The sequence below is a fragment of the Polistes fuscatus genome, unplaced genomic scaffold (genome assembly GCF_010416935.1).
Source record: "Polistes fuscatus isolate 324 unplaced genomic scaffold, CU_Pfus_HIC Scaffold1, whole genome shotgun sequence".
Lineage (NCBI taxonomy): Eukaryota > Metazoa > Arthropoda > Insecta > Hymenoptera > Vespidae > Polistes > Polistes fuscatus.
In genome coordinates this window covers 1,186,193-1,212,506 of record NW_025112997.1, presented here as the reverse complement: position 1 = coordinate 1,212,506, position 26,314 = coordinate 1,186,193, and the positions used below count along the sequence as shown (strand labels likewise).

The 26,314-nt window shown below is 30.9% G+C and overlaps 1 protein-coding gene and 1 long non-coding RNA gene across 18 annotated transcripts; one reads left to right on the top strand and one right to left on the bottom strand.

Annotated features, from left to right (window-relative positions):
• Positions 1–2,289: 2,289 nt before the first annotated feature.
• LOC122518523 (flocculation protein FLO11) lies at positions 2,290–26,307 on the bottom strand. 17 transcript variants are annotated; one of them, XM_043637533.1, is made up of 19 exons: positions 26,178–26,307; positions 25,376–25,439; positions 24,793–25,292; positions 24,098–24,249; positions 22,651–23,370; positions 20,727–21,418; positions 17,354–17,444; positions 16,854–17,206; positions 16,456–16,671; positions 14,234–14,276; positions 6,366–6,499; positions 6,199–6,247; positions 4,060–4,197; positions 3,829–3,981; positions 3,576–3,754; positions 3,275–3,478; positions 3,039–3,185; positions 2,854–2,947; positions 2,290–2,726 (listed from the first exon to the last, which is right to left on the bottom strand). In XM_043637533.1, exons 5-19 carry the CDS (start codon positions 23,360–23,362, stop codon positions 2,446–2,448), a joined length of 3,486 nt encoding a protein of 1,161 aa, XP_043493468.1. In that variant the 5' UTR covers positions 23,363–23,370; positions 24,098–24,249; positions 24,793–25,292; positions 25,376–25,439; positions 26,178–26,307; the 3' UTR covers positions 2,290–2,445. The 17 variants fall into 17 exon arrangements, with proteins under 17 accessions (XP_043493468.1, XP_043493483.1, XP_043493537.1 ...); XM_043637548.1 differs by having other exon boundaries at positions 26,191–26,307; XM_043637602.1 differs by having other exon boundaries at positions 24,793–25,158; positions 26,191–26,307.
• Positions 25,589–25,962, top strand: LOC122518627. Its single transcript, XR_006304118.1, has 2 exons — positions 25,589–25,680; positions 25,896–25,962. It is a non-coding gene; the product is annotated as an uncharacterized LOC122518627 (long non-coding RNA).
• Positions 26,308–26,314: the final 7 nt, after the last annotated feature.

Below are 26,314 nucleotides of genomic sequence, written 5' to 3'. Positions count from 1 at the left end.
CACTGGCTCTTCACTATCAATTATAGCGACTTCTTTTACCATTATTTTAAATAGATAAAAAGAGGAACGTTAGTGCCAAAAATAGAAATGAATATTAACAAACAGGCCATTTATATACATGATTCTTTTTTTTCCTCCTTCTTTTTAAGTGTTTTACGCATATGTACAAATGTTCTTTTTTTTCGATAGAAGGCTTTCTCTACGTACAATTATTATTTAGCTTCTTTTTTTATTATTTTTGCGTTTGCTTGTATACTATAGATTAAGTGAAATGAAAATAATGCCTTTTCCAAAAGAATACATTTTTGTTTCTCACAAAATTAATCGTTGACAAGATTTTTATTTGTTTCCCTTTCTTTTTTCCTCTTAGTATATATTAGTACATTTAACAAATTTCATTTTTTTTTAATGCGTTGTGTTAGCATCTATAATAATATGTGTGCCTAGAATTTAATTCAACAAGATCTCTACGTACGTATTTTTATTTCAAGAGAATTCTTCATCTATATAATAAGATTTTTTTAATATTTAGAACACTATTCATTTTTTCTTATTAGAGGTAAATGTTTTCAATGAGATAATTGATTTTATAAGTATTTCACAGAATTATGTGTTTGGGTTGTTAATCTTTTTTTTTTATAAAGAGTAAATTATAAAATAAAAAAAATTTATGTTACAGAAGCAAAAAATTTTGTCATGAAGCCATACCATAAAAAAGAAACAATATAACAATAAAAATAATAATACAACTCAAGTTAATTTTGTGTCTCTCATACGTTCTGGTGTATTTAGAGTATATTAAATATTAAAAGTATCATTAATGAGAGAGAGAAGCAAATCAATGATTATCAATAATTCTTAAAAAACTGTACGATAAATATGGTCAACATGTGTGCGAATTAAAAAAAGAAAATAAATCGCAAGGGAAAAAAAATCATATTGGTCAAACATCATTTCAAAATTATGTTTACATATTATCACTATACTCTTATTATATACTTTTGTTACTTTTTTTGTTTTTATATTAAAAAAAAAAATAATTATAAGCAAGTAGAGGTCACTGTGTATATGTGTGTATATATATATGCGCATATATATATAATAATATTATTAATAATAATAAAAGAAATTTCCTATTAATTTATAAAATACATACAAGGTAATTCGAAGAAGCAGTGGCAATACGAAGATAATTATAATTATAATTATAATTATAATTATAATAAAAATAATAATAATAATAATAATATAATAATAAAAATAATAATAAATTACAATGTATACTTTTCTTTTTAATACAGTTATAAGAGAATGATTTTCGGTGTTGGTGCTTAAATTCTTCTTACTATCTTTTGCGTTGTTTTTTTTTATTAAGTTCATATAATATACGTAGTCGACTGTGATTCTCGATTCTTGCAAATATGTTCCATAACGAACATGAAGCCTCTCTCGTTATAATTCAAATCAATTTTACCGGCCAATAAAAACTACAAATTTTTATATCATTTGCTGGCAATATATCTTTTCATTTTTCTTTTTATAGCATTACGCGTTACACAATATGTCGTTATTGCCTATTTAATTAGATTGTTTAAAAAACTGTTCATAAACCTCTCTATGAAATTGTTAGCTTTAATAAGTCAATCAATGGCAATAAGCATCGTAAAAGCGAACGCCCATGTTCATTTAATGTTATTATATATTTATTGATATTAATTATCTTCTGTCATTTATTATAGAAGCTTTTGATAGAATAAGAAATTAAAAAAGAAATTTGAATAATCTTTCCTTTTCTCTTCTTGCGAAAGAATATAAAGTTTAAGAAAAAGCGAAATAAAATATAGATGATAATTATGGCTTATTTCACTATTCGTTTTATCACAATGCTTGTAAAACATCCCTAGTAATGACTTTTTAAAAGGGCACGGAGAATTCATATCCTGAGCGCAAACAATGGCTCATCATTAACTATTTTTTCTTTAACGACAAGCTCGAACTTTAAAATCTCTCTGTTACAAAAGATTGCAACGTTAGAAAACTTAATCTTAAACATTTTTATACATTGTAAGAGCATGTCTTCTCACTGTACATCTTCGCACATCTATAGTGATAGGTCCACGTAGGTCGTGATTCTTGACTGGTGTTTTATCTTCTGTTTTTTAAACTTACAAATTTTAACCATAAGGACAACAACGATCAATATTGTATATTCACGAGCTAAAAAATCATGAGCGCTAATAAAAGTACTCTATATATAACATCATGTCCTTTTCTTTCTCTGTATCTCCCTTTTTCTCTGTTATACGCGATAATAAATTTATACGATTCAATTCTTTCCATTACATTCTTCTTTGTCATAATGCAATAAGACAATGTTCTATGATTGAAGCAATAATACCTATATGCTTCACACATTTTCACTGTTACAGTGAATTATTAGATGTTTCATTCTCCTCCTGATACGGTTACTTCTCGCCAAGAAGGCTCTTGTGATGGTTTAACAATAGTCGACGAAGGCTCAGTAATATCTAAAGCTGCTGGACTGGAGGGTGGTGTAGGTGTTGAGGGTCCGTCTCTCGTGTTGCTATTCCCTGTTACATTTTGTTCCGTTTCAGGTTCGCCATCAACGCTCGTAGTTGTTTCAGCCTGAGAATCTGTAACTTTGGATGTTACTGATTCTTGTGTTCTCAACGATGAACCATCTTTAGTACTGATACTATCCTCACCTATAATGAAATCGTTAATTGTTCATTAATGTTTACATTTATAAGTAGACAACTAATTATTTTGTTAAGAGTTTTCTAATAAAGATCAAACTGTTAGTGATAAAGCAAATAAACAAATTCTACTTACCGCAAGGCCTGAGAACCAAATAATATAAGAGGTCAGATAGAGAAATTATACCAATTACTTTATCATCATCGTCTATCACTACAAGTCTGTGAACCTAAAAAGATACGAAATGATTTGATAAGAAAAATTGCACATTTACTTATATTCTTTCTTTATCATTATTATTATATATTTTCTTTAATTACCTCTGCTCTCACAATTCTTTCCATAACAATAAACAACGTCTCGTCTAATTTACAACTTTGAACACCTTCAAACCATTCGTTCCTGTGTTCATTAGCAGCTCGCAAAGATACGTCTAAATTATTATATGTTTTTTCAGCTGCTAGGTTCTGCATAGAAGAAGAAAAAGGAATAAATAAATTGTGATTATTTAAGAGTAAAATAATTAAAAATAAATTAATCAAAGAAAATAACTTACGATAACATCGAACTTGGAATAAATATTAACTAGTTTTCCTTCTGCATCGATGACTGGTAATGCAGACACCCTCCTTTCGACAAATTTCTTGAGAGCTAAAATTATGCTAGTTTCTTCCGTAGCTGTTTCTATATCATTAAAAGTTCCTATCCTAAGTTCTCTAAGCGTTTTATTAGTAAAGGATGGTTTTGGTAATTCATGAATCTGTGAATTAAAAAGAATTCATTAATAAATTAAATTTCATTAAATCTCATATATTCAGTCTCAATTAAATATGCAAGTTTTCATTGTAACAACTTACATAAAGGAACAAAAACCTTAATATTCGTTTATGTGTTAAAATATAAAGCACATTGCCAGTATCAGGATCAATAACTGGTAAACGATGAATCCTGTTTTGTATTAAAGTTCTGATAGCTTCGTACAAAGATGCATCAGGAGCGATGCTAACCAATGGATGAACTTGATCCTTTAATACCTCTGAATTAATAAAATACAATTAATATAAATAACATAAGAAAGGATATTTACTTCTCCAAGTAAAGAATATTTACTTCTCCAAGTATCTAATTCGTGTTCCTCCAACTCATCCATTGTAACAGACGGACTTGTATAATACATTTGAAGAATTTTTATAAAATCTGTTATGGTCAACATGCCAACAAATTCTTGCCTTGAACTATCCCACAAGGGCGCAGCTCTCACTCCTAAAAAGTAATTAAAAACAAAATTCAATATACATTCCAACATGTAAATAAACATTATATCACTTTTTAATCGCTCACCATTGTATACAAGAGCGAAGAAGGCTTTTTTCACAAGAAGATGTGTGTCGAATACAACTAATTTAGCACTGGTCGGTATTAAATCGTAACACTTGTGAAACTTGAAAAACTTGACGAATATCTGCGACTCGTCTTCTTCTAAAAATTATGAACGAACAAAAAAACGAAAAAATACAATAACGTTAATACAAAAACACTTCATTATGTTATATCAGAAAACATGTAAACGTCGCAAAGAATCATAAAGGAATCACCATTAATACATCAGAGAAGAAGATATCATGATGATCGCACCTTTGGAAAGAATCCAAGCAAGTTCATCTTCAAGGGGTGGATTTTCAAGTTCGAACTCTTTGATAAGGTCCTTGGAATAAACAGGATCATCTTCCTGACTCCACCAACTTGATACAACGTGTCTTAAAGCGGCACGAACGCTTTCAGAATTGGAATAATAATGTAGAGCTAACATTATTCTTATTATTATCTATTGCCATCGTTTGGATAATTAAATGGATAATAAGACAAATAATATTTCCCCAAACTACAAACATTAGCGGTTCGAGTGATCATCAATATTATTAACTGATCAAAGTTTCCTTTATTCAACCGAAGCACGTAGTTCGATACGATGAATAGCATTTTCGAATAAGCCGGAAGACGTATCCGGTGATAGTGCGATGATATCGATTATGGTAATGATGATGGTGACAATAATAAGGATTCATTCAAATGCTAATATCATCATTGATCATGAATTGAAGATTAAAATATTAAGAAGATGAACGAGACGATTCTTACATATCTACGCGTCAGTGTCGATCATTAAACGATCTATTCTTAAATTAACTTGTATTCTAATATTGAGGTGGATATAGTTGTTGCAAGTGGGAGAAGAAGAAGAACCACGTCAAATCTTAACAATATAACAATATAACAACAAAAACAACAACAACAACAACGCCGATGTCGCTACTAATCGTTCGCCCTGGCCTTTATAATTCTCCTTCCAATTCGCGAGGTTTATCTTTAACCTCTCCCACCAATTTCCTCACCTTCTGCTTTACTCTACAAACACTTGCGATCGTATATATAAATATACGCACGATTGATTTTCAATTCTGTTTCTTTCTACTGAAAAAAGCGCCAAATAAAAAAATTAAATATGTAATAACAAAAAAGAAATTCTTCACTTTTTTGTTTAATTACATACATCCAACCCTGATGTAACAATGCTTGCAAGAAAGAAAAAAAAAATAAAGAAAAGAAGAATGTTCATCATCGATGACGACGTAATTAATTAATTGAACGAGCAAAGCGTTCGAGTGTAAAATCAATCACTCCTGCAGCATCGATAACAATAATAACTTCTTGATTATAAACGGACCGTATATTAACGGTAGTGTATCTCAACGTTGATATGACAATTACACGTCCAGTTTTATCAGAAGTAATTCCTTAACAACAGGAATTAACAGATTAAGCCAACACGAGTAGCAATTGTCTTTGAATAAAGAATGTACAGTCTTCTTTTTTGTCACTTTTTCTAAAAAAGAAAAAAGCAAAGGAAACACCCCTATCTCAACAAAAGAGACTCCTCCGCTTTCTCCACCACCACCCTCTTTCACTTCTACTTCCTAAACTGCCACGAACTTGGTCAGCTTCATTGCTGATGGAGCAAGTAACTGATTCGCTCAGCGTGAAACGGAGTTACAATATTCTCTCGGTTCGTACGTGGTACACATGTATATACGTGTGTTCTGTTAAAGAGTCTTCGTCGCATCATTCGTGCCAAGAATAACTCGAACTTGCCAAGAAAAAAAATCTGACTGCGTTTAGTGGTTTACATTAGAGAGACCTAACAAATGCGAACCAGCAACAGTAGCAGTAACAAACAGCAACCACCCTTGAATTCCTATTTGCCTGTTTGCCTATTTCAGAAAGCTCTTTCGTTTTTCTTTCTTTGGGATTGATACAGTAAAAAGTTAACACAACAAACTTTTTCCATATTTTCTTTCCAGGTGCATTTTCTAAAAAATTTACAACTATGTTAGCGCAACTTTATAATTCTTTGCGATGCAACTAACTTTCCAGCAAACTCTGAACTTTGAACTTGGTAAGAATAGCTGAATATAAACTTACCGAGATCCGAGAGGGAAACCTTTTCCAAGAACGGATCCACGACTGGTAACTGTGTAAAATATAAAAAAAAAATAATAAAAAAATGGATCAAATAATTGCTGCTTAAATTAACTCGAGACAAAGGTGAGAAAGGAGAGTCTCATCCTTTTATAGTACAGTAAACTTACCCCTCGTGCATCTCTGAAGAGTATGGCAGCGTGAACTGGATCAAGACACGCATCTGATGCTCTGTGAGGTATAACTGGGGTTCCTAACGATAATCTTCTCGGTCCAGGATCTAATGAACTTCTTCTAAGTGCACCTACATCAAATGAGATCAAATCAAATTAAATGAAATTCAAAAATCATCATTGAAGCTATTAAATCTAATTCAATCGAAATAAATAATATGAATGATCGAAAAAAAAAAAGTATTAAGTAAGACATTTTGATGATCCATCAAAGTTCAATTAAAGAAGAAGATGATGGATGATGAGGATTTGTTCGAGCATTTATCGTGCATTTTTATCAGGCATTTTAATCAGGCATTTTTATCGAGCATTTTCATCGATCTCTCGAGACGATCTAAAATCGCTAAAAAAGAAACTTACTAAAATATTAAAAGGATTATTCATTCGCGCGAAGATAGATCTTCCTCTCTGGTTACCTTGCCTCAATATACTCTCGTAGATTCGATAAGTTGTTTCGCAGTCGATTTCACGATGATGATTATTAGCTGCTGTAGCTTGACGAGCACCACCATCGAGACTCTGACTTCTATTACGAAATTCGTCCTCCCTTTTTTTTGGCGCTTCCTGGCATTCGCTTTGTCTTCTTATATGACCGAGTCTTCTACCAAAATGTCTAATCATATCTTGTATACCATGATGATGATTATGATGAGAATGATGATGTTTGTCATGTTCACCGGTCGGACTTGGCGAAGCTGGCGAACTTCTTCCACTTCCGGTTTGTTGTTGTTGCTGATGAAAGTAATTGTGAATAGGTGGATGAAGCTGATTATGATTGTGATGTTGATAATGTTGTTGATGATGATGAAAATGGTGTTGTTGTTGTTGTTGCTGATGATGCTGATGATAATAATAATGATGATTCAGTCTGGTTTGATGATTGTGACTCCCATGAATGGTATGATAAACCGGTTGATTATGATGCAGGGGATGATGATGATCCAAAAGCAAACTATTATAATTAGAAGTACGATGCGACAACCGATAGGTCGAACTGACTGACCCACGTGATATCGCGTTCTCCTGAAGGTATAATTTATTACTGATATTATTGTCTCCTCGATTCAAAAGTTCATGCAAAATTTTGGTATCTTGTTGACGAGCATCGAAAGATGAATTGGACGAAGACGATGAATTTTTGGAATCCTGCCGATTGCTTCGTGCATTTTCATTATTGTTGTTGGAATTGTGGTGAGATAACAGATGACTTAATCCATGCATCTTGAATTTTTTGACTTTTAATCTATTTTCCTTTATTAATTTATATTTTTCTTATGTAAACTTGTTTACTTCTTAATCTTCTCGACAAAATAATAATAATCTTCTTCTCCTCATTATAATCTTCGTTAGTTTCAACGATGAGATGTTTAATTAAACTGTGAATAATTATAAATAATAATAATAATAATAGTAGTAATAATAATAATCATCATTTCTCATTCTTTTATTGCTTTAAAGGTCTTCGAAAATGGAAACGTTTTGATTTTCATTATTTTTTTTAATTGTTCTACGATCCATTCTCCTTATTGATTTATTTCCTCCAATTATACATGCACTCACATATGTATGTATGTGTATATATACATTTTGGCAAGAAATTAAAGTGATCTTTTAGAAACGAAATCACCAACAGCCAAGAATTTTCTACTTTATTATATTTAGTTAGAGAAATAATATTTTCTAATCAATCTTTAAATAGATTGATAGTCATATTGAGAATAATATTAATATAATCTTGTTTACGAGTATTCGCAATAATAATACTAATAATACCAATGACGTTATAATTACTACGATGATAATAGATTAAAAGATTATTACGTACTTAAAGGATTATTAATTAAGATATAACATTATCCCCTATTAATTTCCAAGTTTCTAATTTGAGTTAGAATTCATTGGATTGGAAACATTATAAAATTGAGCTATAAAATTGAGACAGGAAAATTGTAGTCAAGATATGCCAATCATTAAATCATCTTTTTACAAGGACAAATTAGTCAATCAACGAATTATTACCAAATGTAAGATTCTCTTTCTCTCTCTCTCTTTCCTTTATTCATTTTATAAAAGCTTCAATATAGATTATCTTCGATATCGATTAGTATACATATAGATTGAATAATACGAGAAGAAACGCTGATCGTTCATATTACATATAAGATGTAAGCAAACATATAGGATGATTCAAAAGTTCTCAAAAGAAACCAGTTCTCAAAACATTTAAAAAAATAAATAAATTTTTTTTATTCAAAACTATAATATACACAGCATCTTAATTAAATTTTAGAAGCTAGATTTATTGTTTTCTTATTTAAAGACCAAAAAATATGTTTAACTCGGAACATCTAGAAGTTGGATTACTTAATTTTTAAAATTAAAGACAATAAAAAAAAAGTTATAAAAGAATTTATGTCCCAGGTAAGAAACTTTTGATTCATCCTGTATATATGTTTGCATATGCATATATGCATGCATGTATGTGTGTATATAAGAAAAGGGTGAAGCTAAGAGAGAGAAAGAGACAGAGATAGATTGATCTTGACCGAGAAACCTTGGCTCGTTAATTCAGCATGAGTTCAGCAATTTCATGAAGAGAGTACGAGTCTCGTTCTAGTTCTACACCAAGTACTACTACTACTCTCCTTAACTATTTTCAAATGTTTGTTATTTAAATTTAAGTGAAATTCATTTACATATACAATTTAATAAATTGGAATAAATGGAAAAATAGTTTGGTTTGTTAAATAAGTAATTTACAGTTGGGATTATGAAAGAGATTTGCTCGTTGATCTATACAAACGCAATTGAATTGCATAAATATATTAAATATTCTATTAAGATTATGCATTTGGGAATCAAATAAAAAGAGAGAAAAAGAAAGAGAGAGCTTCTACGTTTTATAACTTGGAAACTTCCCAATTTTTCGACAAGTGGGTCGCCGAAAATGTATATTTTTGGGTCATACGAGATGAGAACTAGGATATTCTCTGTATCGATCCTCTTTTGCCAGACTTTCGAATCGAACTTTTGGATTACTAATGTGGATCTAATTTTATTTCTTTAACCATCGTTTCTCATTCGAATTGCATAATACTACGTGTATTTGTATACAATATTAATAAAAATAATCATAAATATATTGAAATAATAATTATTAATAATAATATATGTGAATGGGTTGAAAAGTTATGAATCTAACAAATTCTTTTTTGGTCAAACTCGCTTCACTTAAAAAAAGAAAGAGGTTTTTTTTGTCGAAGCTTAAAACTTTTCAAAATCCGTTCTCGTATATTATATTTAATATATTTGAATAATTATTATAAAACATATTTATTAAAAATGAAATATATAAATTAAAATAAAATAAATGTAGAAAAGAAATATAGTGAAAAGATTTTTAAAAATGATGATACTTCATACTATTATCTATAATAAATATACAAATAAATCTTATCCAGATTAGAGTAAGAAACAGATTGAAATGTCTAATATTATCACAGATTAAAGTTAAACAAAAAAAAATTCTAGGTAAATCTAAAAGATAATGCGAAGTTCTAATCATTGACGATAAGAATCGAAAGATCGATTCTTAAACTTTAAAAAGATAAATCACAAGAGAACATTAGAAATGTGCTATTAAAATCTAATAGAACACGCAGTCAAGAGGAAGATAAAGAAGAAGAAGAAAATCTAAGGATAGAAAAAATATATCGTTTGTTATATATTATATTTAAGTTTCCAATGTTATTTTTTGAAAATTCAAAGAGAAAAAGAAAGAATGAAAGAGAAAGAGGAAGTAATACTACTGTTAAAACTTGTATTATATCAATACTAAAAATAGTACGAACAGTATCGAAGAAAGAGAACATTGACACGTGAATAAAATGTCAGAGTTAATCAAGTATTTGCTATGAAAACATAACGTATGATATATACACACACCATACATATATCTGTTACTTTTTTAAAGTAAATTTTAACACATCAGCACAGTTGGATCTTTCAAGGACACTAGTCTTAAGAGGATGATCGCATTTCTTTTTTATCTTCTTTCTCTACCTCTTTTATTCTTTAATAGAAAATGTATGTATAAAATGCGTAAACTTATTTACTACGTTTACGATCCTCGTATAAAGTTTATAACATCAAAGATATGAACAAAGGAGGATTATCATTTAAAATATTTAAAATAAAAAACATAGAAAATGGCTTGAGAAATTGTGTGCTTCAACATAAAAAAAAACACTTTTATTGTTATTATATATATAAAATAAAAGTGAATCTGAACGAAATAAAAGTTGTATCTATGTTAGGATCAAAACTTTTCAAGCCACCCACGTGTATTCCATATATATATATATAAAATAAGCTGTAAATAAAGTTAATAGATAAAGGCCGTTTTTACTTTTTGTGTACAGCAATGAATACGGGATCTTAATTATAAAAATAAATGACTCTTCTAAGAAACTTTTGACCCACCCGGTATATGTAAAGATACACATAACATACACACATAAGTGCAATAACTGCAGTAAAGTATTTCAGCTTGTACATTATTTTACATAAGTATACTGCAGACTTGTTAAATGCAGGTGAGGATGCAACAAAACTGCTGTTCGCTATTCTAAGAAACATATGTGTGTATGCGTGTGTTTATGCTATCTCACAAATGTAACGAGATCGTAATTGCATCATCTACATTTTTTTTCCTTATTTTATCTCCGTTAAAATATATATATATATTGTTTGCTTGTAATCCTTTTAATGAATAAGTTATTAAAGAAACGAAGAATTAGCTAATTTGGATAGATAATAAATTCTAAATAAAAAGAAGAAAAAAATTATTTAAAATAAAAATTCATAAAAAAAACGTTGTTTTCATGGCCGAACACACTTCTTCATGATATATCGAGAGTATTACTTTACAAGAGAATCAGATTTCTTTTTCGTTACTAAATTTGTTAACGTGAGCACATAACTTTTTGAGTTATGCGAAATTCGTGACAACTAGTATACATATACATACGTATATACCATATGACGTAACCTAAAAAAGATCATAAAATAAAATACATAATGACATAAAAAAATGAGGTTAAACATTATTCTTTTCCATATTTTTGTTATCTCAGAAGAACTAATTATCAATAATAACGAATTAACTAATTGAACAAAACATGAACGATGATTCTTCTATTCATGATTTCCTTCTTCATTTTTCATCTTAACAAAATAATAATAATAATAATAATAATAATAATAATAATAATAATAATAATAATAGAGAATAAGTTGCATAATAAGGGTCATAATTTCATAAAGGTGAATACTCATTTAGGTCATGTCGTTATGATGGAATCATGTGGATGCGTCAGCGACAAAAAACTATAACTGCAGCAGCAGGAAGGAAGGATTAACTTGAAGAATAATAATAAGGTTCTTCTCGTGTTATGCCGTATTTCTTACTCGTTTCGCATATGCGTCGTATTCCGTTTTCAAGGATAAGGAAAGAGAGAAAAAAGAAAGAAAGAAAGAAAGAGGTAAGAAAAAAAGAAAAAGAAGAGGAAGAAGAAGAACGCGTACAATTTTGAATTCTAGCGAAGTCTAAAAACAGCGCGTCAAAGGACTATTTTCATTCGCTACAATGCGACGTTCGCTCATTGGTCAAGGTCGCACGAGATATGACAACCAATTGTGTATCTTCTTCCTTGTTTACCATTCAAATGAGAAATAAAATGTTAAAAAAGTTACATTTACAAAAAAAAAATAAAAAAAAAAAAAATAAAGAAAGATTAATCACGGACATGGATCTATCTTGTTAATTGATTTTAATAGTTACTAAAAAAGATGCATGTGTTTCAATCGATTATGGTTTATGCTCAACGAACTACGTAGAATTTGAAATGACCTAGAAAAGGAGTGAACCTTCTCTCTCTCTCTCTCTCTCTCTCTCTCTCTCTCTCTTTCCCTTTCTTTTTCTTTCTTTCTCTCTCTTTCTTTGTTCCTCAATAGAACGTTGATTATAAGAACATTTGAGCAGATGTTAAATAAGAATATTTAATGTCTATGGGTATACATAGATGGTGTGCGTGTTGGATGTGCGTGTGTGTGTGTCGCGTGTGGTAAAAGAGAGAAAGAGACGGAGATAAAAAACATGTAAGACGTGACAGAAAGGAAAGAAAAATAGGATTAACGTTGCAGCATCTTTGTTTGAGAGAAAGAGAAAGAGAGAGAGAGAGAGAGAACGCAACCTATTAGATTCCCCACAATTACTAAGGATGCATAAAATGAATGAAAGAAAATAATTTAATTCTTAGATCGTAGAAAAATGATGTGCTAAGGTTATGTCATAGTTTTTCATGAGAAAAAAAACCATTGATTATTAATTTAAACCATGGGGCTATATTATTTGTTTCGATAGTTTTTAAAATTACTTTTCAAAAACGTTACGATTCTCGAAGACCATTGAATAATTGACATTAATTTGAATTCGACTTACGTTTCCAAAAATTGTGACGCAAAGTTGTACAACACGAGAACTATCAATAAGAACGTAGATATTTGCCTTAAGTAAACGTTCAAATTTTCAAGATTTCCAGCGTTGAAATAAAAAAAGAAAAAGAAATGAATTTTCTTGTTTTTCGTAGAAAATTAATTTCACAAATTAACCTCACAAATTTCACTTAAGAAACACAATACGCATTATCGAAAATGAAAGTGTCGGGTCTGTCTATGTTGTGATGAGCTTACTGAAACAGCACCTTAAATTCTCTTCCCGCAACTTCGGCTTTTCGACGAAAACGCACGAACTCGTTTTCACTTTCGATACATACACTTTTATTCAGCTATTCTCAATCGAACCCTCCTTCTTCTACGTTCAAATATATTGCAAGAAATACGTTTCGAAACTACGTGAAACAATGTGCGTTCCTAAGTAGTAAACAAAGGAAAAAGAAAAAAGTAAATAAAAATAAAAATTAAAAAAAAAAAACAAATAATGAGATTAATTACTGAAAAAATAAATGAAGAGAACTCGGTTAATATACGGTGCACACAAGCAAACACTTTTTAACGAATCACAATGATGAAGAAAGCGCCACCGACAGACTCTCAACCAAACGAATCCCGATTATATACAACCAAGTTAGAAAATCGCGCGCTCGTGACTAGAAAGAATTTAAAGAGAGAGAAAGAGAGAGAAAAAAACTCGTTCGATTTCTCCTCTCGTCCCTCTTTATGCACCATTACTTTCTATCCCTACTTTTCCCGCATTACCGTCGAATCTTTCGCTTAAAATATGGCGCATTTTTTAAATTGACCAATCGCGCGCTTATGACTCAAGTCAATCATTAATATACAGCGCATAGTCTGAAACAAACCAATCAGAAGTGTACGCAGGTAGTGCCACCAAGCGGAATCTTTTGAAAACATTTTGAAAAATTTAATCGATCCACGTGATTTTTGAAACCACAAAAGCGCGTTAAACTATGTATAATACACATAAATTTCCATATTTTTCACTATTTTCTATTCATTTTTTATCGATACTAATAATGATAATGCTCGATAAATTTAAATGCATGTGTAAACAAATTTGAATATGTACATATGTATCAATCGTCATTAGTGTTATCATCGTAGACGTATCGTATACATGCAACAATATCTTAGACTGTAAAGTTAAACGTATAAATATGTATATAAACGTGTAAGTGTATATATATGCTAAGAAGATTATTCGATGCTATTTTCTTCATTGCTTTTTTTTTTAATTTTTAAAAAGTTAAATGCAAATTACTCACTTTGCGCAGCTACCTGTGCTTGATGATGTTGAGCTGCTGTCCTCTGTAGCAAAAAGAAAAAAAGGAAAGCTATTAAAAATTCTATCAATTCATCATCAAACTAATAATGACAAGAAAAAATTATAATTGTAGATAAATATGCAATCGAGGTTTGAAATAAAAACAGAGTGTTATTTTTATCATTGAAAATAACAACAACAAAATTATAAGGATAAAACTATAGGAAATATGGTACATTTTGCAAGATTAGACGAATGCCAGAAGCTTCTAGGGTCTTCGAATCCAAAGAGCGACTTCTAGGTTTTGGGGTAAAATAATCATCTCTTTTGCCACTTTTAATCCATCGAAAATAGGATGACATATTGAATTCTCTTATATAAGTTTTTTCAAACTATCAATGAGAAGTCTTGTTTAAGTTTTCTTGTCAGGAGACTGATCTAAATTAATACATTCCTTGTATTACAAAAACAGATACAGCATTATTAAACTAATATCTTGTTCTATTAATTCACTAATTAAAAGAAAGAAAAAAAAAGGAACGAGGAAAAACATTAACAAAAAGAAGAAAAGTCAAAGTTTACACAGAACATGTTATAGAATACCTAATATAAAAAACACGAGCGGCGTGTTATCGTAGTACGTAAAAGGAAAACAAATTTAACAAATTTTGGCCTTTCAAACAAAAATATGTCATAATGCGCGCGCATCCACTCACACACGCACCGCGTATACATGAATTTTATCACTGATAAAAGCGCGTACATACAGGCGTGAGGAACATTTGTTTCTGCAGTTTACATTAAATTTACATAAATTAAGTGTCATCGATTAAAAGAGTACAAGAAAAAAGAGATAAAAAAATTAACTTTTAATTTTCATTTTTCTTTTTTTTTTTGAATACCATCATAGAGAGAGATTATTTATATCTCGTATTAAGATAACAATTTATTTATGATTTCCGAAGATATTTAATCTTATTAATAAGCAATATATGCATATGTGTATTTATTTTTTAAACGAAATAGATAAATTGTTCTCAGTTCTTTTCTCATTGAAAGGAAGAATCTAAGTAATTCCAAACGTGTCCCAACTTATACGCGATCAACTAAAGAATATCGAGTCATCGGATGACCTTTCACCTCGAGTGAAACGTGTAGAATAACACGACTTATGCGTATTTTACGTTGCCTAACTCGTTAACTAATGTTTATCTTTTTTCCTTTTTAACATTAACAGAAAACCTTTGGTTGCAAAATACTACCTACTGCAAGTTTTCACATTGAAATAAATGCACACGAGATTATAATTGCTCTTTTAACGTAATATTACATCGTAATTATATCAATAAAAAAATCTTAAACAGCAATATAAATAGAATGTAAATAGAAAAAAATATAAGAGAATTCAAATGTAAAATTTATTGAATAAAGTTCGATGAGATTTTGCACTTGAGATTCGTCTTGATTCGGATTTATTTAGAACGCGATGATTTTAAACGGTTTCTTTTTCTTTTCTTTTATACATATATAAAAATAATTTTATAATTAACACCCGTTTTTTTATACTTTAACGCGAAACGATAATAAACAAATAATTAAGAAAGAAAAGAAAAAATATATATGTATGCATAATTATAATAAATCACTGAACACATTACAACGGATTATGGCAATAATGCAAATACATATTTTGCAATTCGCGAACACTACTATTTTACAAAATCTCGGTAACTCCCAAGCAGTAAAGTATGACGACCGTGTACTGAGTGTAAAATGCGTGTTGTACTCTCTCCGTTTCAGTTCCCACTACGCATCGCTAAAACGAACGTGATACAAGCGCGACTTTACTCCCACCAAATGACGTCCTCGCTAGTATGTACATACATATGTACATATATATATATATATATATATATATATGTATGCTTATGCCACGTATTCTTTCACAGACACCTAACTAATCGAGTTTATTTAAACAGTGTTTATCCAACGAATAAACGTAGGGGAAACCGTTACGAGAGAAAAAGATATCTCATTTTGCAGGCATCACGATATTTTGTTGACCATAAAACTCCTAAGATAAATTTCATTTTTGATAAAAAAAAAAAAAACATTTGTATATCCAAATTTATATATAAGAATATTATAACATATTTATATATTTGTGTATGTCTATTGCATTTTAAATAATAATAATAATAGTAATATATATCTATAACTCACTGCTTTTCTTTTATCCTCAGCACTAAGAGCACTGTGGCTTCTGTGTCTAATCAGATCCATAACTTTGCTTACAGGATTCCTACTACTTTCAGATCCTGCTCTTGGTCTACTACTTTGTTCTTTGGATTCTCTAGATTCTCTGGCATCTTTATGGTGTTCTTTTTCGGTGTGTACATCACCCGATGAACTTCCATGTGATCCTCTGTGAAGAGAATGCTATAAACAAGAGAAAATGCATTTCAATTAATACAACCATATAATATTGATGAGTATATTACTACTAAATAAAAATTAATTATCAAGCTAAATTTATATTTCATAACATTAAAGCACAATTTTGATATAATCCCTCTCATTCTATTTCAATTTTTATCAACATAAATAAACTTTGGATGTACCTGCACTGCACTCTTCATATTGGCAATAAGACTAGGTTTTCTTTTACTGGCATCAGACTTGCTCCTCGGTCTGAAGGCATCGAAAAGAGCAGGCTTTCTTGTAGGACTAGCTGTGTCATCAACTGTACCACCACCACCGCTTCTTCTACGTTCTGCACTGTTACTACGACTGTTACTACGACTAGTAGATCCTGAACGTGTACCCGAAGCCTTTCTACCACCCTTGCTCGAGCTGGATGAGCTGGATGCCGAAGGTTCAGGAGGTTGTTGAGGAAGTGGAGTAGATTTTCCTGACCCTGGTGCACTTCCAGGTGCTGGTTTCCTGATAGGTCTTGAATGAGAACCCCAGGTACCTAAACGCAAATATAATTTATTAGTACATGAAGTATATTTTATGCAAGTATCTTAAAAATGTATGACAAATAATAAAAATTATTTTTTAATACACTATTTTTAATATTTAAGATTGTAAAATATATTGTTAATTAATAGAAATTTACCTGCTCTAGGCCTATGGCCTTGTTCATGAGAACCTTGATTATTATCAGCATCTTCGGTAACTATAGTTGGTAATGGCTGTGAACCAAGTTCCTAAAAGCAAAAAAGAGTATTATCTAAATACAGTAATAAGACTTACAAGACTTGTTAGTGAACACTTTGGAACACTTAATCGATTTACATCTATTATATAGAAGTATATAGTTTTTCAGCATATTCCGTAGTAATCTTCTACTTGAGAACCCATTGTCATATTCTGTTTAGGACATAGTAACTCATACTTATTAAACACCCACACTGTAGAGATTAAATCCTTCAAATTCTAATATATAATTTGTAAAGTCTTTGTAGTCGGCGGAAGTTTGATCTAAAAGATCTCAACATCATGATGTCACTGTGTTAAGTATCTTGCAAACAGTATTAATATATTATATATACACAATATACATATATATATTGTTTGCAATATAAAGATAGTTCATCCTATGTTTCATTGAAATATTAAAGGATAGTGTCCCAAGTTATACCAACAGCAAAGAGATAAAAAAAAATGATTGTCTTTTATATGTAGCATTTGCTTGTTCAATGATCCCAGAAGTAATAAAAAATTTTACAAAGTAAAAATTTGTTTTTCTTTCGCAATACAATATAACAAATACATCTTCTTAAAATATTCAAATTAAATCAACATAACTTATGTTGTAATAATAATTAATCCTTATAAAAAAAGAAGAAAAAAAAAAGAAAAGAAAAGTCTCTGCAATATTTACAACTACCTTATAAGTTCCATATTCAGGGCAACGATCCAAATAAGGCACAAGTGAATATTTTCTGACTCTTCCTAAAGAAACTGATGACATAATAAACTAATTAAATAAAAAGTTTAAAAAAACAACGAAAAAGCAAGTATTACAAATTGCTAACTTATACCCGAATGGACTCATATAATAAGAATCATGTACCTATCAGAAGACACTGACGTTAACTGACAAAAACTGATATAAATTCACATAAGGAAAAAAAACGTAGAGGAATATCTATCTATTATCGTGAATTGAAATCTTCTCATCATTGGTCGACATCGATAACAATATTTTCACGGACAATCATGTAGTCATAACGCTCATTGCCTTATCAAAGTTCTTAGAGATTACGATTGCGAAGAGGCTATATATATCTCTGTTTTCTATTAAATAAACTATACAACGTTGATGCACTTATAATACTATGAAAATATAATCGCAAATTGATGTTCTAATTGTAAGAAAAATTAAATTTGTTTGATCTTCCTCTTCTTATTATTTTTCTTTTTCTTCTTATAGATAGAAAAACACTGAAAATGAAAATATCTAATCTCTATGTTTTTTCTTTTCTTCTACTTTTTTTTTCTCTATACAACAGGATAATTCTTTCATAAAAGACTAAGTTACGAATCTATACGCGTGACTTATCTATTATATACACGCGTGTATATGCGTGTATGTGTGTGTATGCAATGAAACTCATAAAAAAAGAGTGAAACTACGAGTAGTGTTAAGATGATAAATAAAATATTTGCGATTACAAGAATTGTCTAACTAGCGAATTAAAAGAAGAGAGAAAATTCCTATCTCATCACGTTAATGAATCTTTATAATGTCAATTGTAATCGAGACGAGGTCAAATATTTCAAAAATTTGAAGAGAATAGTTAATAAATCAATAGCGAAAAATCTACGATCGAATGAAAAATATTGCAAAGAGAAAGCAATGACTTGGGACACTATAAAGTAAAGAAAAAAAGAAAAAAAAAAAAGAAAAGAAACAATGTATAAGGGAATGCCATTCATCGTCAAAAGGATCTCCTATCTAATATCGAATAAAAAGTAAGAAACCTACATCTAAAACAATTATATTTTTTAATTATTAATTTCTTTCGCTCTACCATCGCATATAAAGAAATCATTTCTAATTCATAGTAAAAATGAGATGTAACGATCAGGATATTTATACACTAATGTGATGTTTTCGTCGTGTACATACATATACATATGATATAAAATAAATAAGTAAATGAATGAATAAACAAACAAATAAATAACTATAAAATATATTGCATGCCAATAATAATAATAATAATAATAATAATAATAATAATAATAATAATAATAATAATAATAATAATAATAATAATAATAATAATAATAATAATAATAATAATAATAATAATAATAATAATAATAATAATAATAAAAGCAATAATAATGATAATAATAATAACAAAGGAAAAGTGAATATATATATATATATATATATATATATATATGTCTCATTGGCATGGTAATGACATTGATTTAATTTCTATCGATTGCGAAGTTCTACGAATAACCTTCCCCTATGTTATAATTACGTAATCTCTCTCTAGTATCTGATGTGATTGTTGAGAAATATCAAAATAGGAGAATACATTATGCTTGATCGCCTAAGCCAAATACTACATACCAAAACAATGATTTTTTCTTCAACCAAACAAAATAGTAAGGGGTGTGCCGCTGTTGGTAGAACTTGGCGTAATGTTCTGAAATATAAAAGAGAGAATGTAACATATTTTCCGAGGCTTTACCTAACATATGAGTGAGAGAGAGAGAGAGAGAAAGAGAGAGAGAGAGACAAAGAGAAAAAAAAAGAAATAGAGAGAGAGAGAGAGAGACAGAAATTTTGTGTATTCAGTGTCAACAATGTTGAAAGTGCACCTAAGTAAATACAAAACGTATAACGAGAATCGCTAAAATGTTTTATGCTGCTTTACTCATAATGATAATTAAAATAATATTAACTATTTAAGTCGTAAGCAACGCGATTGCGCTTTGCAGATTTGTGGACAACCGACAGTGTATTAGGATTTTGCCAAAATTAGTGCACTTAACTTTACCAATGCTCATCAGTTGCATTAATAACAAAAAATATATAATAATTTTGCTTAAATCTTCTTCCAAATATAAACTAAGGCAAACGCTATCGCGCTGCTTGACGTTTTTCGAGAAGACTTTTCCAATAAGCTTCTGTTTTTTATTTAAAAGAGACATATATCGCTCTTTCAAACGTATTTCAACTTATTCCTAACATGAATGAATAACTTGGAATTAGAAATATAATCACGATGTGAATCGATGAGTGATAACTTTCTCGTTATTATTAATTATTTTTTTTGTAATTAACATCTACCTTCCGCCGAACACATACCGAACCTAATTCGTCGATCTGTACAATAATTAAAAACCGGCGATAATATCTGGGGATTGGGAAAGGGGTTTTTGCATAGTTATAAGAATTCATTCGAGATAAAAAAAACCACAAAAAAAAAAAGAAAGAAAAAAGAAGAATCATCGGGACTCACCTTTCTCTTCCTCTCTTGTATGAAGTCAACCCTACGCACCCATACTTCCTCGGTAGAATCGTAATCGAGAGTGCTAGAACTACTAGCTTGACTCTTCATTTCTATCAAGCTACTGTCAAAGAATCTTTTGTCCAAATGTGGACTTGGTAATGGACTAGTTCTCGAGAAGGTCATACTGCTAGAATAAGAAGGTGGATCAGTAGCAGGAAAAGTCATTCCTGGACCAGTAGTATGTCTTCTTCTAAGAGGTGGTTTTGTTGTTGAAGTTGGTGATGTTACAGTAGTCGTAACAGTTGACATGGTGAACCTAGAAGTTGTAACAGCTGTCGTAGTTGGAGTTGCTGTAGTCAATGTAGTCAATACAGTAGTCGTAGTAGTTGGCATAGTCGTAATCGTAGTCATTATCGTTGCCGATGAAGCTGACGTAATCGATGATGATGTCATTGATGCTGCTGTTGTCAGAGTCATCGTTGTCATTGACATTGTCGGGTTAATAGATGTTATCAATGCGGATTTAGTTTCGGATATACTCGAGGATTGATTCGATTTAAGATCGATTCTTTCCGAACTTGATCTTTCTGAAGATACTGGGCTTGAACCTTTCGAAGAGACGCTGGCTTCTCGAGTATTATCTTGAGACTCTTCATTCTTTGTTTCTTCCTTCTTACTGATAATTGTTTCTGCATTTTTACCTACAAAAAATATATTCATGTAATACAGATATGTAAATTGTGATATTATTTTTAAATATAGATATTTATGTATTACGTGTGGTTTATATTATTTTAATGGTTGTTTGGAAGAATAAGTCTATGTTACACGTTTCATCAAATTTTGTACATTATAACAACAATTAATAAATATTGAATTAAAATGTATTTTTTAAAATGTAATAAAGAGGTGTAATATGTTACATTAGTTGCTTCTTTAATTTCTACAGCAAGCAATGAATGGTTTCTATGTTTTCCTGTTAATTTGATTACATGCAACATACACCCACTCGTTTATTAATTTTGTTTGAATACTGAAAGAAAATGAGTCATGTTTTTTGTTTGTTCGCTTGTTTTTTTCCTACGATGACGACGATGATGATGACGATGCCGACGACGACGACAACGACGACGATGACGACGACGATGATGATGATGATAAAGAGTATAAGAAGAGATTTACAATTTTTGTTATCTATAAATAAATCACACCACGTAAAATCTACACACGTAGGATATAGTAGATCAGGCGTTGTGTTGCCTAAGTGGGGTGACTTTTTGCACTTGTAGGACGGCCGTTGCCAAACGAAACTAAACGAAGCTAAAAGACCAGAGTGGTGTAACGCTAATCTTAGCACTCGCAGTCGAACGAGCTCTCCTATCTCGTAATAGCAATCTTCTCCTCTCTCTCTCTCTCTCTCTCTCTTTCCCTTTCTTTCTTTCTTTAATGGCCGAACCTGAAATTTCGTAACTTCGTCTTTTAACTCGCTTTTCTCGTTTCAATCGAATTCCCTCTGTTAATATATATATACATAGGGAATTCTCTGAGACTTGAAAAATCTTAATGAATTAACGAGAAAGAGAGAGAAAGAGATAGAGGGATATATATATATATATATATATTACCATTAAACAAGATCGCGAGAATAGCAAGAATAAATAGTTGGAGGAAGAAAAGTAAGCTTAATTGGATAGCAGATAGAGATAATGTTGTACTTCGTAGAAAATAAGAATGTTGTGTTGCGCTTGTTGTACTTGTAAATCACGTGCTAGCATGAGATATAATTCTTGATCAACGAGAAAGAGCGAGAACGAGAGAGAGAGAGAGAGAGAGAGAAAGAAACATAGAGACAATTATATGAGAAAATGGAAACCAAGCAAGCAAGTAAAAAACCCACAACAACGACGACGACAGTGTATCTCTTCATTCTTACCTTCCTCCGTTTCATATTCATCTTCCTCTCTGCATTCAGACAATCTTCTACCCCAAGGATAAGGACTATGAGTTTGATTCCTTGATGGTAACCTATTGACATGAGAAAGAAAGTAATGATGAAAGAAACTATCGACCCCGTCAGAATCCTCCCCAGAGGATTGTAGCATATCCTTGAGGGCAGCCAATGAGGTAATAGTATTGTAATTAATAGCCGAAATGAGATCATCCTCGATGTCACTGTCGTCAGTAGTATCTTCGTTTTTATTAGTCATTGTTTCCATTAATTCGGTCGTTGTTACTGTTTCCTGATCGAGACTTTTACTAGGCTCGGTTTTTGGTGGTTCCGTTTTATCCTCTGAACTGGTTTCAGACTCGTCTTCGGACGTACAACTAGATGTACTCGTACTCGATGCTTCCTCCTCTTTTTTAGCCGTTTTCGTTGTTTCCTCGTCGTCAGATACCTTACAACAATTGATTTCTGAACTTTCCTCTTCCTCCTCGTTGTTGTCACACTTTTTTACTTGTTTATTATCTTCACAATCGTCCACATTCTTAGGCAAGATTTCCACGTCGGACGAAACAGACTTCTTCTTTCCTTCTGTTTCTACGCTCATATTGTCACGATTAACGGCGTTATTGTTCTTTTTTTTCTTCTTGTCGTTGACATCGCACGAATCCTTGTTACTTTTACTATTACTATTATCCTCCATCGAGAAACCTAATTATTGAAAAAGAAAGAAAATATACTCTTTATTAATGTACTTCTCGTTTAATCGAACTTATTATTATTTAGTTGGTATAGAAACATTTGATTTAAACGAACTGTTAATGTAATAGCAGAGCCAAGATCGTTTGCATCCTATCTACTTGTTTCACTAATGAAAAAGCCGACAAACACTTTGGCTTTCTTTCATGATACCTTACATTGGCTCGTGTGAGACTAGATATATATATATATGTATGGGTGTGTATTTATGCGTGTATTTGTAGTATGATATTGCGGAGAGTCTCAACTCCTCTCTAACTTACGAAGAATTTGTTTAGTCATCGCGCTTTGAGTGCGGTGCACGTATTGAGCATATACACTGGTGGTACATACTTATGTGAGGATTACAAAATCATACATCACGCGCCAAGTGGATCATCGGAAATCAATATGATATCGAGAAATGTTGTAGACGTTCGTACAGATCGCGTGTCACAGATGCTTCACAAGTTTTTTCATTAATCATCATGAAACATGAGAACGACTATCTGTGATATTCAATTGATTTTTTATATTTTTCATTTTTTTTTTTTTAGAATTTACCTTGTTCTAATTAGTATTAATAATCGATTAATGAAACGATTGAGATGTAATAACAAAAAATGATTTATTTGAACATTCTATTTGATTATAAAAATATAATAATAATGATGATGATGATGATGATGATAAAACTCACCTTAATAATGGAAGTCAGAGTAGTCAAGAAAGGCAGTCAGTATATACAAGCAGGAATTAATCTTCTAGAGTTGTTGAAAAGTAGAACGATCTTCTTTATAATTTTATATCAGCATCTCGTGTATCCCATTTGTAATGTATATATATTTATCACTGTAATTTTTGTCGATTAAAATAAACTCAGTATAAGAAATAAAATGGGAGATAAAATTTGTCGCACGCGCACGAATTTGAATTACGCGCCACAAAGTGTCGAACAAACAGGAAAGTCTTAACGAGTAATTAAAATATATACGTTATCTATCTAAAATTTATTTTATATTAAATAAGCAATCAATAGTAAAATTGGCATGTTGTATTCGGCGTTAAAAAAACAAAAACACGTTTTCTTATATTTTTTAATCCTTCCTTCCTTCTTTCTTTCTTTCTTTCTTTCTTTCTTCCTTCCTTTCTTCTTTTCTTCTTTCCTTTCTTTTTTTCTTTCTCTTTCGTCAAATGTAGAAAACTTGGATGAGAATAAAGAAAGAGAAAAGAAAAAAACAAAATTCAAAACGAAATCGCCTTTTCCAATAAAAATTCTTCAAAAAAGCGCAGATAACAAGAAGAATATTTGAAATAATATTGAGGTTAGATTAGATTTTCCTTGTGGTAAGAGACGTAAGAAAAAATAAGGTATCGTAGCCAATTAAGTAATACCATCACGAGTTTGATTCTTCCTTGGAAATTCAAACATCGATGTTAAAAACTCTTGCGATTTCACTTCCTTTTATCCTCGTTCTTTAAAAATCCTTCTTCCAGAGTTGAAAAATATTACAAAATGTAAACAGCTGTGCGCGCTCGTAGACGCTCGCTAGAGTTCGTAAACACTCGGAAATTTTCGTTGACGTTCGGAACGATGAAGAATATGGAGACTTAACGCTGTTATGGAGGGGAGATGACACTGTTACATTTTTTTATGGCAATTTGAAAATATTGCAATATTTCATTATTACAATCGAACACTTTTCTTCTTAGTTTTCTTCCTCTATTTTTTCTTCGTTTCGATGAACAATAAATAATCTTCTAAAATGTAATAAATTAGAAAAATACGTGTTAACGTTTCACGAGTAGTAATACATTGCTTCTTTTGATGAAACACTTTTAAACGTTATCGACCAATCGACCGTTGAGGTTTACGCGCGAATTTCTGTTGTGTCCTTTTTAAAAATAACAAAGAAATATTAAGAAAGCAGAGGAGAGGGAGCATACCGTTTTTCCGAATAAAAAAATGTAAGCGTACCACTACACCTTCTTCTTGTTTCTCTCTCTCACCACTCTTGTTAAATTACAAACTGCTGGCTGGACTACAACGATGGAAAAGACAGAAATAAAGTAAGAAAGAAAGAAAGAAAGAGAGATAAAAAGAGACAGAAAGAGAAACGACACATCTAAAGGGAATGTTACGATGCGGAAAAAAGGATCGATGCGTTTTCTTCTCTCCTTTCCCCTCTCTTGCACGTTCTTGGCGTTAGCCGGCACGTTGCCGGAACGACAAACGGCACGACCTTGAAGCTAAGCTGAGCGCATCCGTATCAACGCAATCGCGTACGTAACTCGAACGATCTGGCTCCTACACCGTTCTTTTTCACCAAAATCGAATTTACTGATTGTACATATGTATGCATATATATCTGTATATAGATATAGATATACAAAAAAGAAAGAAAGAAAAAAAGGGGGTAGTGAACGAAATGAAAAAGACTAGTAGGATGACTTAATTCCTATTTCTAATGCGCGATTATATTCTTCCACACTTTCAGGAATCACGTCCTTCAAACTGCACATAAAATGGTCGTTCGGGCCGGTCCAGCTTTTACCGCAAAACCGTAAGAAGAGATAAGCGAAACACACACATTTTCTTTCTTTAGATCGTTCTGATTTAATAATGATAAAACACGTGAGATAAAAAGAGAAAGAAAAATAAAGATATATAGATGTAGAGAAAGAAAAGTGTGTGTTATGGGTGAGTGAGAAAGAAAGAGAGAAAGAAAGAAAATGACAACAAGCACGTATTTTTCTTTTTAAGGAAATAAATAAACTACCACAAATGCGTACGAACGTATGTGTATGTAACGTGGCGATTGGATCGAAGAGAAGACGCTTCCGATTGACGTCTCTTCGATCCTTGTAGTAGCGCTGCCGAGAGCAGACTGATATACCTCTTCTTTATTCAGCTTCA